We start from the raw sequence: 16,312 nt of genomic DNA, 5'->3' as shown, positions 1-16,312 counted from the left end.
AGAGCCTCCCGCCTGCATTCGCTCCATAAGACGCACACACATTTCCCCTTACTTTTTAGGAGGGGGAAAGTGCATCTTATAGAGCAAAAAATACAGTAGTTCTATTTATGTACTACCCTTTATCAAAAGATCTCAGGCCCGTGTACAACATTAGGAACACATTACGACACATCAGTGATAAAAACATAGTAAAAACTTAGTAAAAAGCATACTGACAGCCTAATAGTAAAATTGTCATAATAATAGCAGTTCTCTCCCGCACACTTTCACAGGCCATAGATTATATAATAGCCTTAGGCCTTGTTTTTTGCCTGGTATCTAAAGACACGCAATGATGGCGCCAGGCGAGCCTCTCTGGGGAGGGCGTTCCACAGTCAGGGAGCCACCACAGAAAAGACCCATTCTCTTGTTGCCACTCTCTGGAAGGCAGGTCATAGCGAAGGTGCTCAGATGACAAGTGCAGGGTCCGGGGTGGTTTGTATGGGAAGGGGCGGTCCTTAAGGCATTGAAGTCCTGAGCTGTGTTAAGGCTTTATAGATCTACACTAGCAGTTTGAATTGGACCCGGATTCTAATCGGGAGGCAGCGCACTTGTGCCAGGATTGGTGTTATATGCTCAGACCGTTTTAATCATCACGGGATCTAGAAAACTTGGAGCTAAGAATCCAGTCTGACTTTGGCCACAGACTCGTTAGGTGGCCTTGGGGTCTGCAACCTTTATTTGCAGTGTTTGCTGTGGTTATTTTACACGGGGTTAGAACATGAGAATCTGCCATATAGAGTCGCATTATTGGTCTGTCTATTGTCTGTCTAGCCCCTCTTGTCTACATGGAGTGGCTCTCCTATGATTGATGGCAGGGACATTCTGCCTGCCAGACAGATGCTCTGTCACTGAGCTCCAGTCCTCCCCAAAAGGTTTTAGCAGGGATTGCCGAGAGAGTGTGGGGAATTTCTCCGAACATTTGAAATGCTATGCAAATGCCGAGTTCTGGGTTTCGTGCCAGAGATTCTGTTTGCCGCTCACCTGGAACGAGCAGTAAGTGTGCTCTAAGCTGAAAATAAACACTGTTCCTCCTTCTTTCTCAGCCTGGAAAATGAGTCCACAAAAGTTACTAGGTCGTAGAGCTTGCCTGACCACTCCTACCCGAATTAGTTGTTTGTTTGCACATGCACAACTTGCAAGGCAGAAATTGGGGGGGGGGGACTTCTTAATGCCTTTCCGTTTCCAAAAACATCACTGCCTGGTCGCCCTGGGGTGGTGATTACTCACCAGAGGCGACCATGCACGCAACTATTTACAGACCTGCACCATGTCTGTTGCCCCCGTGTCATGAATTGGAAGTCTGAAGCTGAGATAATACAGTGCATCTGTGGCTGAGGTGAAATTTGACCAGGGGGATTTCCTCTCCTACCTCTCCATCCACTTGCAGTGCTGTGGACAGTTTTAAGGCTCCTGTATCTTTTGATGGATGCATACCTGAGCAGAACAAACAGCTATATTACATACGCTAATTCTTGTCTTTGGTTCTTAAGTGATTATCAGGATCGCTTGCTTCTGCAGTAATAATGTAGCTCTGTGGGCTGGTTCACACACAACACTATGGTTTGGCACTATGCTTTTGCCCTCTCTCCCCTCACACACCCCTCTTCATTTGTTGCCTCATGCTTGACCACGGTTTGCCTTGCAAACCAGGCTTGCAAACCAGCTCTGAACTGTGGTTTGCAGTCTGCTTTGGAGAGCAAGCAAAACCCGTTAGTCTGTTGAATATACTTGAGAAAGGTGCAGGGAGATTTTGTGCAAGCGCAGAGCTCCTTCCTGCAACGTCGAGCCAACAGCTCGGTGCTACCTCTGCATGAGACCAACGTGAGCTTTCAAAATGCGGCACATCTCTCCTTGCGCTGTTTAGAAGGGGTTTTGCTCTTGCCTGTCTGCCCAGAGAGCAGAGGCTTGTCCCGCAAGAAGGAATAATTAAAGTCTGTGTTTGCTCTCGATTGTGAGATGTTGGGCTCATTCGGTGCAAAGCGCACAAATGTACAAATCAGAGGTTTCTGGTTGGAAGAGCGAGTGCTGGGGCCTCTGGAGTCTGCATAGATCTATCATTAACTATGGAAACTGTAGCAAGGCTTTCATTGACCGGAGGGAAATGCCTGCATTCCAGGAATGGAAGCGGGGTGGGAAGGGGGGGGTGTTTAATGGCTTTAAAATCTGTGCAGGGACTCAGACAGAAAACCATTTCCCCTGCTGCTGACGAACCTGTGCTGTTTGGAATAGCCACCCGGCACCAGTACTTGTGTGGAATGGGGCAAGCAGGTGTTGGTTGTCATTATTGCTGAATCACAAGCCTGACGGCAGCACCTTTGCAACTCGTGCTCCTGGTTGGGGCCTGTAAATAGCCACTTGCCGGCGACATGTAGGATTTGGCTCCAAGCCACCGCAGAAGGACACCTCCAGCTAGAAGACAGTTTGCTCTTTGTGTTCCTTTTAGGCGTTGGGTCGCGGCACTTACCAGGTCAGCATCTTTGCCTCTGTGCTGCCCCTCATAGTTCAAGGGATGCGGGTGGCGCTGTGGTCTAAACCACTAAGCCTCTTGGGCTTGCTGATCAGAAGGTTGGCGGGTCGAATCCCCGCGACGGGGTGAGCTCTCGTTGCTCTGTCCCAGCTCCTGCCAACCTAGCAGTTCGAAAGCACGCCAGCGCAAGTAGATAAATAGGTACTGCTCCAGCGGGAAAGTAAACGGCATTTCCATGCGCTCTGGTTTCTGTCACAGTGTCCCGTTGCGCCAGAAGCGGTTTAGTCATGCCGGCCACGTGACCCGGAAAGCTGTCTGTGGACAAACGCCGGCTCCCTCGGCCTGAAAACGAGTTGAGCGCCGCAACCCCATAGTCACCTTTGACTGGATTTAGCCGTCCAGGGGTCTTTTACCTTTTTACCTTTACTTCAAGGGTGTGGGAGGAGAAGTCACAGTGAGCCCCGAATCCTTGCCTTGTCTCCTGCTACTTCCAGGCTGAATCCCCCAAGGCTGTATTTCAGCCTAGCCCAGTGTGTGTTGAGAATGCTCTAAGCATCAAATTGGGTCCTGAAGGATGTGCAGAGATACATTTCGAGAGTCTGTCCCAGAATAGGAACTTCCTCCCTGCAAGCCTTGCCAAATTTTCATCCTGTATCTCTTTGGAAGTGGTGCAAGATAAGTTTTACTGAAATTGGCTTCTTATGATTGGAGATAGGGTATGATAATCGCTGCCTGTGGTCTAAAGAGCTAGGCAAAGAGTTCCATTTAACCAGCGGGGCTTTGGACTTGGGTTTCTTGCAACAACCCCCAGTGTGGCAAATGAACCGAAGGAGCTTTCAGAAGCAATTTGATATGGTCTTGTGTCCTCCTGTGTCTCTGTTTGCTGTTTTAGAATCAAGGCCACACCGGGAATACCTGAGTGAAGTAGCATTTCACTTGGCACCCTAAACGGGATGTGTTAGCCTCGGCCAACCTAGTGCCCACTGGTTGGGGCTGATGGGAGTTGTAGTCCAAAAAGAATCTGGAGGGCACCAGGTTGGCCGAAACTGGCACATATGTTACCCCACCCTGAGTCAATTGACTTGCCGAAAATCCAGGATTTCATTAAAGATTGCATGGTCATCTGCCTGAAGATTCTTGAACCGTGATTCCTGCATCGTGGGGGTTTGGACTAGATGGCCTTTGGGGTACCTTCAGTACAGTTCTGTGTTTCTGAGTGCTGTTTCCTGTATGGGTCTTAATATTTTGGGATTGGGTGGCTGCGTCTGTAGCTATGGAGCCTAAGAAAGCTTTCTTCACTCCAATCCGTAAAGACGGAAATTCTCTTTCCCACAATGAGCATTGATTTGCTGAGAGAATCTTCCCGTTGTAGGTGCAGAGGATGAATTGTAGCCTTGTCTTAGGCAGGTGTGAAAGGAAAGTGGGGGTGATGCCTCCTTTGGGGGGGGCAACATGTTGGTGCACTATTGATCTTGCTCCTCCTTACTGATTATATTTGAGTGAGCTGAATTTGCAAGGGGAAGGCAATGTCCAAAGGTAAACGGAGGCAGAAACTCTGCAAGGAGCAACAGACAGTCTGTGCTTTTTCCTTCTGTTCTGGTGGTGTTGGGGTGAGTGTGTGTTGCTCCTTTACATCTGGTGTGGATCAGTAAAGCCCCTTCTTTTTAATTTTTCCAAACATGCAGCGCTAGTCCCTTTCCGAGCAAAATATTTACCCAGAGTTAGTTCAACGCGTAGAGACAAAGTGTCCCAAACTTGGGCCCTTTTAATGACAAACATTTCATTTAAGAATGCAGCTAAAAGGTTTCCCCCTTTCTTTTCCTTTTTTTGTTTTCTCCCCGGACGCAAAGCTTTATTCATTCCTTGTGCAAGGGTAACTTTTCTTCCTGTCGAGGTGGAATCGAAGCTTCCTGACAATAAGGTTGCTTTTCAAGACGCCCGTCACAGCGAGGGGAGGTCAGGAGCAGGCGTTGCACATTTCTTCCGAAAATTGTCTGAAGTTTTGACGCCAGCCCGAGCGGGAAGATCTCTGAGGTTACTTTAGGAGCTGTTAAAAGAAAGAGGCAGCTTCAGATCCCCTTGTTCTTGTTTTTCAGAGCCTTTCCCCGCCACCCCTCCTTGTCAGATGAATGGTTCATTAGAAGCTGTCAAAAGCGACATTCCTGGTTGCTTAGCTCACCGGAGCCTGCCCAGATTGGCCGATTCGTTTGGGGGGGGGCGGTTTGGAAGTGAGACAACACAGAATACGGCCTGTTCATTCACCCAGCTGGGCTTCCTGGTGCCACCCGGCAGAGGGAGAAGGGGGCTCTTGCAGCGTGACGTGGGCCGTTTTCTGGTTCCCAGCCCCCTTCAGGCCACCAGGGTGGGGTCTCCTCGGAGCGTGGGAATGAACGCGCCCGCAGTGGTAAAGGGGCGAGGCTGCAAGGCCCAGCCCTCGTGCCCCAGGCCAGCTCATCTTTCCTACCTCTGCTCCTGGGAATTAAAAAAAAAAAAGTTCTCTTTGACGGATGTAATTATTTTTAATTCTGCAATTTATTTGCCATCTGAAAGAGCTGGGGGCCGTTTGCAGCAATGCTTGTGCAATACTATAATAATGCATGGTGTTTATAGTGCATCTCAGGAGTTCAAAGCACTTCATGCATCCTCAGAGCGCCCTGCACGGTAGGCTATGCCATCCTACACATTGCTGGCGGGGGACTGGCGATGACTTGCTCGAGGTCGTCTAGGAGGTTCGGGGCAGAGAAGTGACTTGAACTTTGTTCTTTTGCAAATACGTTAAGCAGAACGACGGCTGAGCTGCGTGCAGCCTTCTCAGCAGGCAGCATGGCCTCTGTCACATTCCCAGAAAACCAACCAAAGCAACAGAGCCTGGGTGGCAGACTTGCAGTGGTGTCCCCTCCTGGGAGGGCCGCCAGTTGTGTATGGTAGGGGGCTTGTCTTGGCCCCAGGGACTGCCCCAGTAGCACCTTGTGTGTGGGGGGGGGGAGAGCATCACCACCCCTGTATTTCAAGCCAGGTATTGTCAGCCGATTTACTTAAGAATGGATAGGTTTGATCTTCTTGAGAGTCCCATGGACCGCAAGAAGATCAAACCTCTCCATTCTTAAGGAAATCGGCCCTGAGTGCTCACTGGAAGGACAGATCCTGAAGCTGAGGCTCCAATACTTTGGCTACCTCATGAGCAGAGAAGACTCCCTGGAAAAGACCCTGATGTTGGGAAAGATGGAGGGGACAAGGAGAAGGGGACGGCAGAGGACGAGATTGTTGGACAGTGTTCTCGAAGCTACCAGCATGAGTTTGACCAAACTGTGGGAGGCGGTGGAAGACAGGAGTGCCTGGCGTGCTCTGGTCCAGGGGGTCACGAAGATTTGGACACGACTAAACAACAACAACAAATTGTCAGCCTTTTCAGACCCAAGACCCACTTCTAACTCAAACATGCTTTTGGGGACACGCTCTTAATCTCTTGTCGTAGGTTTGCCTGGTGGTAGCACTTTTGCTGCGACCTACCCCAAATCAGGCTGCCCAGCCATCCCACCACTTGAAGGCCATTAGACAGCACCTCTGCCGCTAGTGAGAGCCGGTGTGGCGTAATGGTTAGAATGTCGGACTAGGACCTGGGAGACGCGGGTTCGAATCCCCCACTCAGCCATGAAGCTCACTGGGTGACTCAATCACCCAGCCTCCATCCAGGGTTGTTGCAAGGATGAAATGGGGAGGAAGAGAGCCACGTACGCCGTCTCGAGGTCCTTGGAAGATAAAGGTGGCACGACATCGATGGAATAAATAAACAACAGGAGCAGCGGGTGAGCCCTTGCTGCCTTAGAATCTGTAACACCATGCCAGCAAGCAATGCCACGCCAGCCAAACCCTTGCTACAGAAAGAGCCAGCCCAACACGACTCATCCGGAGCTGCCCTTACACTGAGCCAGTCCATTGGGTCCATCTGGTTCAGCATTCCCTGCACTGACTGGCAGCAGCTGCCCAGGGTTTCCAAGCAAGGTTCTCTCCTACCTGGAGATGCCCAGGATAGGAACCTGGGATCTTCTGCATGCAAAGCAGATGCTCAGCCAGTGTGATGTAGTGGTTAAGAGTGGTGGACTCGTAATCTGGTGAACCGGGTTCAATTCCCTGCTCCTCCACATGCAGCTGCTGGGTGACCTTGGGCTAGTCACACTTCTCTGAAGTCTCTCAGCCTCACTCACCTCACAGAGGGTTTGTTGTGGGGGAGGAAGGGAGAGGAGATTGTTAGCTGCTTTGAGACTCCTTCAGGTAGTGATAAAGCGGGATATTAAATTCAAACTCCTCTTCTTCTTCTTTTTCTTCTGGCTCACCCCTCTTGCTCTTCTGCCCCGTATGCATTGGGTCCGCTGCTGGCCTTGAGAAGAGCAGAGGAGCATTTCCGCCACCCAACTGCCCCTTCCAGATTCTTTCTGATGCCCATCCCTTTCCGCTGCAGCTGAGCTTTCACCTGAGCCGCCTCCTCGTCTTCCTCCACTCTTGCAGAGTAGAGAGAGACCTTCTGCCAGGCTGCTGGTCTCTCCGTTGCCAGAGAGCACTTGAGTCAGTTTCCACTTCAAGTGGGATACATCTGTCAGATGATGAGGGGGTGGGTGGTGGCGCAACATCTCCAGGAGCTCTCAAAGCCAGCATGCCCGGCTCCTTGTCTGGCTTAGCCCAGCCATATTGGCGCTCCCTCCGATAGCTTGTGTGTGGCGTTGCTGCTCAATTAATCAGCCGCTGCCTCTTGAGTTTCTGAATGAATGGGGTTAGTAACAGTTGTCAAAACAAGCTTTGCGCTGCCGGAAGCTCTCCGGCTTGCCGTTCTTTTAGTGCTCATCAGGCAGCGTCAATGCCCCCAGCCAGGATATGTGTAGGGTGGGGTGGGGGGCATGTTTGGAGCTGGGGTGTTGCAGAGGTTGCTTGATGCAGAGTGACAGGCCCTATTCATGGCTCAAAGCTCCCTGCTTCTGAGTAACAGGAATGCAATGTTGCTCGTTCCAGAAAAAGTATTAATAGTAGCAGCCGCACCTGCGATCCATACGGGTGTGGATTTCTTTGCAATTTGAAAGGGCAAGTGGGGCTGGGGGTGGCTTTAACAGTATTGCAGCATCTTCGGGGGGGGGGGAGTGAGCATTACAATGGAGGGAGATCATAGGTCTACACAGTCATGTTTTATTGCAAAGGGTGGGGGTTTGCTTAAGGTAAGGCTTGCAAACAGCTGCAGTCACCTGTGGCAAGCAAAAATTTACTGCAGGCCAGTTGTTCCAAAACTTGTCCCCCCCACCCCCAAAGGGGCCACTTGAAAATTGCAGAGGGTCTTGGTGGACCACTTAATGCAGTGTTTCTCAAACTTGGATCTCTGGCTGTTGTTGGACTACAACTCCCATCATCCCTAGCTAGCAGGACCAGTGGACAAGGGTGATGGAAGTTGTAGTCCAGCAACAGGTGGAGACCCAAGTTTGAGAAACACGGACTTAATGTTTTTTTCTGCTGGTTGAAGCAATTGTAATGCACCGTTCCTAGATGCTGTATCGTTTTTTTAAAAGAAATATTTTATTGCTTGGTTTTATTTCTTTTGTGTTGTATTAAAATTTGAATTCCGTAGAATCCATATTCTCGGACTAGAGCGTTTGTCATAAGAACTTAGTCCTATTGGATCAGATCACAGGTCCAGCAGTCTTTTCCCTCAAGTAGCCAATGAGACGCCTTCAGAAACCCCAGCATCAACAACTGTGGAAAGGAAAAACCATCACTGGCAACCTGTATTCACTGGGGGGGGGTACATTGACTCTGAACAAGGAGGTTCAGTCTACTCATCTGGGGTAGTAGCTATTGCTAGACCTCTCCTCTGTGACTCATTCTAAACCCGTTTTAGTGTCATCCCAGCTGTGGCTTTTGCCACATCTCAGTCGGTGGTGATTTCCGCAGATTCTGTGGCGTGAAGAAGCCCTTCCTTTTGGCCTCTCTGAAATCTATAGCCTGTAAGTTTCCTTGGATAGAGTGTGTAAGAGAGAAACTTCTGCTTTCTTCTTGCTTTCCCCACATTGTGCATAATTTGAGACATGCCCCTTAGTCATCTCCCACAACCCCAAACTATTGCTGGGAGTCTCCTTCCGGGAGACAGGCTTGATGGCCCCTGAGCATGCCTGCGCATGCAATTTCGGAATCGCCCAGAGCCCCACTGACTTGCTTCCCTTTTGCAAAGGAACCTCGGGAAGCTCACGTAGTGTGACGCGGCAGCTAAAAAAGCCAATGCAATTCTGGGCTGCATCAATAGGAGTATAGCATCTAGATCAAGGGAAGTAATAGTGCCACTGTATTCTGCTCTGGTCAGACCTCACCTGGAGTACTGTGTCCAGTTCTGGGCACCACAGTTCAAGAAGGACACTGACAAACTGGAACGTGTCCAGAGGAGGGCAACCAAAATGGTCAAAGGCCTGGAAACGATGCCTTATGAGGAACGGCTAAGGGAGCTGGGCATGTTTAGCCTGGAGAAGAGGAGGTTAAGGGGTGATATGATAGCCATGTTCAAATATATAAAAGGATGTCACATAGAGGAGGGAGAAAGGTTGTTTTCTGCTGCTCCAGAGAAGCGGACACGGAGCAATGGATCCAAACTACAAGAAAGAAGATTCCACCTAAACATTAGGAAGAACTTCCTGACAGTAAGAGCTGTTTGACAGTGGAATTTGCTGCCAAGGAGTGTGGTGGAGTCTCCTTCTTTGGAGGTCTTTAAGCAGAGGCTTGACAACCATATGTCAGGAGTGCTCTGATGGTGTTTCCTGCTTGGCAGGGGGTTGGACTCGATGGCACTTGTGGTCTCTTCCAACTCTATGATTCTATGATTCTATGATTCTATGATTCTACGTAGGGCCACGCCGGGCGCCACCCCCTCGCAGCTCCCTTGTTAACCACACCGGTGTGCCATGTGCAGAACCCACCCAGCCCTACGCATGCATGTACAAGAAGCCTTGTAAATCCCATGCGCTTGTCCCCTGGTCTAAGCGAGGCTGAACAGCAAGGGGTCCGGTGTAACAAAACCTCCGGACCACATTCCTGCGGTCAGTGAATTGACATGGGCGCAGGCATTTCCAAAGCTTCAAAGCTTTGCCTCGCGTGCATATGCACACACATGCACACCAGCCCCTCTGTGACCCAGAAATCGCTTCTCCTACCTGCCACCCTCCTCTCAGCTGCCTGGAAGCGGGATTTCCTTTCCCTTGCCTGCTGATGCCGGCAAAGAGAGCACCTGCTCTCCAAATGATGGCCGCAGCGTTCAGAGGGTGGCGTGTGTCAGTTTGAGTGAGCCAGCGAGTCTTCCCCCTGCCACACACTACTGGCAGCATCCAGAAGAGGCGAACATTCGAAGCGTGTCCCGCTTTGTTCCCGATACCTTGGCACTGATATCAGTAAGAGGGGGTCAGGTTGACATACCTGGTTGGAATATGCATGATTTGTGCAGGGGTTTGAAGGAGAGAGTGCATTTGCATCAGATTTGGGGGTGGTGGATTTCTCTTGCATTTAGTGGTGAGCTGCAATTCTGTGCTGGGCCCTGGGGTAACCCGTGAAACTCAGTCCAGGACCGGTCCAGAATCCAAAGGTTCCGACAGGGCCAAGGCAGGACACGAGGCAAGGACAGGTACAGGATCTCAGGCAGGACCTGGCATACAACAATGTTGCTCCTGCAACCTGGGATGGGGTCCAACAGCCTTTTATCTTTGTCAGGGTAGCGGCCGGTCCTGATCCCCCGGCGACTCACCTCCCTGTTTCGCCCGAAGGCGAGCACTCCTCCTGTGAGTACTCAGGTCTCTCCTTCTCTCAGACCTCAGTCTCTGCAGCTTGGGAGACGTTGATGGGTTACTAGACCCAGAGGCCGCCTCAGCCTCCCCTGACCCAACTGGTAGTGGAGCAGCTGTAAGTGATGGCCCAGCTGAAGGCAACGAGGTAATCCCCGCATCTGGAGCCAGGGCAGGCTCAGGCCCCTGACTCGGCCCAGCTGGTGTTTGTTGCAGGGGAACCTGTGCAGACTGGGACTCTTCAGGATCAGGCCCCAGACTTGGTTCAGGTGTTGCCTGAGGCAAAGGATCCGGTGCAGACTGAGTCTCCTCTGGTTCCGAGTCTGAGCCCGAGTCCCAGGCCATCACAAATTCCTCACTGATGCCTCCCACCTATGGCGATTCCTTTATGGCGCATCCAAGCTGGGTTTTTAGAAAGCAGGGCCCATTAGCAAGCTAGCGAGTGCTTTGGGGTTGCTTGTCTCTGCACAGTGTCGAGGGACCGCTTTGGCTCAGCAGCTCCCCGCAGTTGATAATGCTGGTTCAGCTTCTCCATATCCATTTGCTCCCTCTTGGTCCATAAAGTTGCACACATCTAAAGTGTGTGAGAGAGGAAGTGGGAGAGGTGGTGAAGAGGGAAAGATTCCTAATGGCAGGGATAATTTGCTTCCCGGGTTTATTACGGACTGGAATCTGTGTGACTCCAAAAGAGCATATAGTGTAGTTGTACATACAGGATTATGTGACCTTCCCATGTATGTCTCTTTTCTTTTGAAAAACAATCTTCTAGTCCACATGGCGGCAAAGATTTGTGGGCAATACCTCCTGGAACCTGAAGAGGTGGCTCTGAGCCCGGCTTTGGCTGCGGAGGGCGGGATATAAATAAATTATTATTATTATTATTATTATTATTATTATTATTATTATTATTATTATTAAATACTTCCCTTGGCTTTTCGGTGTCTTCTGCCTCTCCTCCCTCTCCCCCTTGTCAGAACCAGAATAAATAATTTGCCATAGCTAAAAATGGCGGATTGGGTCGTACGAAATATTTCATCGTCCGTACTCCATACTGATTGCAGAATCCAGCTTTTCTGGGTGAACCATTTGGATTTCCTGGGTGCAAACATTCGCCTGTTTAGCGTGGGTGTTTGGAATCCATATTGTGACATCGTCACAATATGATTTTTCGACCTGGCAATATATCACAAATCATGATGTGTGCATGCGCACAAGAATCACAATGTGGGGGAAACCGCGAAGCCAGACAATACCTCTCCGTAGCTCCATCCTTAATTCAGAAATTGTGATATATCAGTATATTGTGATGTTTAGCTGGTGACATATTGTGGTGTTGAAAACCAGATATCGACCAGCCCCATCAGAATTTTCTTTCTCCTTCAAGTTTTGGTCCTTTTGTGGCTCAGTTGCTTCTTGCCGCTGCAACCAAGGGCCCACATCCAAAGCCAGACGTTATCAGTTTGCAGAAACAAGTTTCCTAACTCAAAGCTGCTCTTTTTGGGAGTGCAATAATATAGACTGTGTGTGGTGGAGGGTGGGAATCGGCTCTCCTCCTGGGGAGGCAGGCAGTCCACACCCGTCCCTTTTCTTGAGGGAGGGTCTGGTACTGTGAGGGGCATTTGACTGAAGCCCACCATGTAAGATGGGGGCAAGAATTATGTTGGCCAGACCCTGTGCACCGTTCCACTCAGGACCAGCAAGATTTTGGATTCTGTTCTAAAATGAAGTTCAACTTCCAAATGCAACTGGGATAAACTAGAAATGGAAGGAGCTCACTTTGCACTTTGTGTAACCTTTTATTTCAAAAGTTTGCAAAAGGACGGGAGCAGGAACTAGGAAAGTCAAGTTTCCTAGATCTTAAATATCTGAAGGCCAGGCCTTGGGCTGTGTTTAAAGGGGCAAAAAGTTTCCAGGCTGCTTCTGAACCTGAGGACTGGAAACCTGCAGCTTTTCAAGTGTCGCGGTAGCAACCAGGCTCCATGGCTTTAGGCCAGATTCTGTGCCTCGTGTGATGAGGATTCATGGAAGGTCAGACTGCAGCCCCGCTCAATTTTGGAACGAAGTCATAACTACCGTATTTTTTGCTCTATAAGACTCACTTTTTCCCTCCTAAAAAGTAAGGGGAAATGTGTGTGCGTCTTATGGAGCGAATGCAGGCTGCGCAGCTATCCCAGAATCTAGAACAGCAAGAGGGATTGCTGCTTTCGCTGCGCAGCTGTCCCTCTTGCTGTTCTGGCTTCTGAGATTCAGAATATTTTTTTCCTTGTTTTCCTCCTCCAAAAACTAGGTGTGTCTTGTGGTCTGGTGCGTCTTATAGAGCGAAAAATACGGTATTTGAAGTCAGAACCTGGGTGGGCGGAGGACAGAGAGCTGAACCTCCCTGTGTGTCTCCCTCCTGAGCCAAAAAACCAAGTTAGCCTGTGTTTGTCTTGGATCTCATATTGTCTTGAAGGAGCCAGAGGTGCTGCCACAGTACCAGTCTGTAGTGCTTTTGAGTCTATAAGGGTCCATAAGACATCTGAAGGCAGCTCTGTTTAGGGAACCTTTTAATGTTTAATAGATTATTGTATTTTAATATTCTGTTGGAAGCCGCCCAGAGTGGCTGGGGAAACCCAGCTAAATGGGCAGGGTATAAAAAATTAATAATAATAATAATAATAATAATAATAATAATAATAATAATAATTCCAGAGCCTTACCTTTCCTCTTTTTCTCCCACCCAGACTTTCACAGCATGGTGCAATTCTCACCTGCGGAAAGCCGGCACGCAGATTGAGAACATCGACGAAGATTTCCGTGATGGCCTGAAGCTCATGTTGCTGCTGGAGGTCATTTCAGGTGAGGTTCAGAAGGACCTGCAGGGGCTGTTGATTGGCACTTTTCAGGACCGCCTTTTAGCTCTGCGGCAAGTTTGAGTTTTGAACAGTCATCTTTGACCATCCTAAGACAGGCGTCAGCAAACTTTTTCAGCGGGGGGCCGGTCCACTGTCCCTCAGACCTTGTCGGGGGCCGGACTATATTTTTTTTTTGGGGGGGGAATGGACGAATTCCTATGCCCCACAAATAACCCATACACTTCAGGTTACATATGCTTCAGGTTACATACGTTTCAGGTTACAGACTCCGCTAACCCAGAAATAGTACCTCGGGTTAAGAACTTTGCTTCAGGATGAGAACAGAAATCGTGCTCCGGCGGTGCAGCGGCAGCAAGAGGCCCCATTAGCTAAAGTGGTGCTTCAGGTTAAGAACGGTTTCAGGTTAAGAACGGACCTCTGGAACGAATTAAGTACTTAACCCGAGGTACCACTGTATTTTGAAAAAAAAATAATGAACGAATTCCTATGCCCCACAAATAACCTAGAGATGCATTTTAAATAAAAGCACACATTCTACTCATGTAAAAACACCAGGCTGGCCCCACAAATAGCCCAGAGATGCATTTTAAATAAAAGCACACATTCTGCTCATGTAAAAACACCAGGCAGGCCCCACAAATAGCCCAGAGATGCATTTTAAATAAAAGGACACATTCTACTCATGTAAAAACATGCTGATTCCCGGACTGTCCGCGGGCCAGATTGAGAAGGCGATTGGGCCGGATCCGGCCCCTGGGCCTTAGTTTGCCTACCCATGTCCTAAGATGACGAGAGGTGATGCATCTGCCCTGGGATCATACCAGTGGCCCCCACAGCCTGTTTGTTGTTGGCGTCCGTCTGTCTCGGGAGACAAGGGACTGGCGCACCTTTGCGGGTGAAGTCAAACCGTTGGAGAATCACAGCGCCTGCTGTGGCTGTAGAGACCGATACAGGAGAGACATGTTTTGTTGCAGTTGGGGCAGAGGAAGGCATCCTGTTGTGCTGCTGCCGATGCACCAAGGCGATTCTTTTCCTCCTCTGGTCGCTGCTGCAGATACACAACCTGTCTTGCCTGTCTCCAGGCACTGCGGTCGTTTGCAAGGGATTCCCACAGGGCGAGGCTGATGTTGCTAGCAGTCATGTCATGTTTGCAGACATCTTTGTAACGCACAGCTGGTCTGCCAACAGGCCTTTTGCCTGAAGGCGGCTCCCCGTAGAGCAGGCATAGGCAAACCCGGCCCTCCAGATATTTTTGGGACTACAATTCCCACCATCCCTAGCTAACAGGACTAGTGGCAAGGGATGATGGGAGTTGTAGTCCCAAAACACCTGGAGGACCAAGTTTGCTTATGCCTGCCATAGAGCATGTCTTTGGGGAGCTTGCAATCCTTGTACAGTGGTACCTCGGGTTAAGTACTTAATTGGTTCCAGAGATCCGTTCTTAACCTGAAACTGTTCTTAACCTGAAGTACCATTTTAGCTAATGGGACCTCCTGCTGCCGCCACGCCACCGGAGCATAATTTCTGTTCTCATCCTGAAGCAAAGTTCCTAACCTGAAGCACTATTTCTGGGTTAGCGGAGTCTGTAACCTGAAGCGTATGTAACCTGAAGCGTATGTAGCCCGAGGTACCACTGTAATTCACAAGTCAGTTGCTTTTCCAGGGGCCTGGTTGGAAGAACATGGCTTTCCACTGGTGTCTGATACCACAAAGAAATGGGGAGCAGGAGATGGGGAGAACAAATAGACAAGGCATAGTGTACTCTTTCCATACCCACCCCCCAACTGTCCAGTTCTTAACTCTGAATTAGCCATGCAAACCTTGTTAATCTGAATAATTTCACAGTTTGGGTTTAAACTGATTTTTGGGGTGGCTGAAGGCTGATGGGCCATCTGGCGCCTTGTTAACCCCGTTTTGACCCATTCGCACCAGCTCCCTCTCGACAACCCCCCCACCCCCGTTGATTCAAGATTTTTGCCTCACTCTGGTGCTTGAATAGGCTTACACCCTGGGAAATCTGACCCAAATGTCAGCTTCTTCTCCTTTTGGAGAGATGGATGACTGCTAAAGAGAATTCAACCTGGAGTAACTTAGGAAACCCAAAGGAAAAAAAAAATCTGTTCCTCTTTGGACAAGAAAGGTGTTTTGTCCTTTGTGTCTTGCTGAGCTTGCATCTGATGCTAGAAGGAAGCTCACTTTTGTGCTCTTTCAATCCGATCTCCTCCTTCCACCAACCCACCCCTCTCTTCTTTCTGCTTTCCCAGGGGAGCGGTTACCGAAACCGGAGAGAGGAAAGATGAGGGTACATAAGATCAACAACGTGAACAAAGCTCTCGATTTCATCGCAAGCAAAGGAGTCAAGCTGGTTTCCATAGGAGCTGAAGGTGAGATTACGCGGGTTGGGATGCTGTTCTTTCAGGCCTCTCCCGGCGATAACGTCGTGCCCGTTTTACAAAACACCGCAAGCTATTTATTGTGAGTTGTCTGTGATTGGAGGCCTCTCGGGGCAGGGACCTCCTCCCTTGTACTTTCTAAAAACATCTTTTTCCCCCCAAATAATATTTATTATTTTCAGTAAATAAGCATAATACAAAAGAATTACCAGTAACAAAAACAAACAAAAGATTAAAAAAAAAAACAGAAAAAGGGGGGGGACATACAATACAGCATAATGCCACTTACCGTATTTTTTGCTCTATAAGACGCACCAAACCACAAGTTTTTGGAGGAGGAAAACAAGGGGGAAAAAAATCTGAATCCCAGAAGCCAGAACAGCAAGAGTGATCACTGCTCAGCGAAAGCAGCAATCGCTCTTGCTGTTCTGGCTTCTGGGATAGCTGCGCAGCCTGCATTCGCTCCATAAGACGCACACACATTTCCCCTTACTTTTTAGGAGGGAAAAAGTGAGTCTTCTAAAGTAAAAAATACGGTAAATTCTGTCGTTGAGAACAGTGCGGCTTGTTGCATCACTAGCCGCACCTACAAGGAAAATAATAATAATTATTATTATTTATACCCCGCCTACTCTGGGCGGCTTCCAACAAAATATTAAAAATACAATCAAACATCAAACATTAAAAGCTTGACTTTCACCTGTCAAATGTGCTCTGTTGATCTGTTTGGAGAGACAGTGTGGCATAAGAGAGATA

At 49.2% G+C, this 16,312-nt stretch overlaps 1 protein-coding gene across 2 annotated transcripts in view; it reads left to right on the top strand.

Moving 5' to 3' along the window:
- The window catches only part of ACTN4 (actinin alpha 4), a 134,519-nt gene that overhangs the window by 55,590 nt on the left and 62,617 nt on the right, over positions 1–16,312 (top strand). For both annotated transcript variants that reach the window (XM_083626941.1, XM_083626942.1), the window contains exons 2-3: positions 13,032–13,146; positions 15,428–15,547. In XM_083626941.1, the coding sequence (XP_083483067.1) occupies positions 13,032–13,146; positions 15,428–15,547 (235 nt within the window). The remainder of the gene's footprint in view (positions 1–13,031; positions 13,147–15,427; positions 15,548–16,312) is intronic.

Source organism: Podarcis filfolensis (assembly GCF_964270895.1).
Source record: "Podarcis filfolensis genome assembly, chromosome: 8".
Classification (NCBI taxonomy): Eukaryota; Metazoa; Chordata; class Lepidosauria; order Squamata; family Lacertidae; genus Podarcis; species Podarcis filfolensis.
The sequence above is the reverse complement of the archived record's forward strand: the minus strand, read 5'-3'. Positions and strand labels throughout refer to the sequence as shown.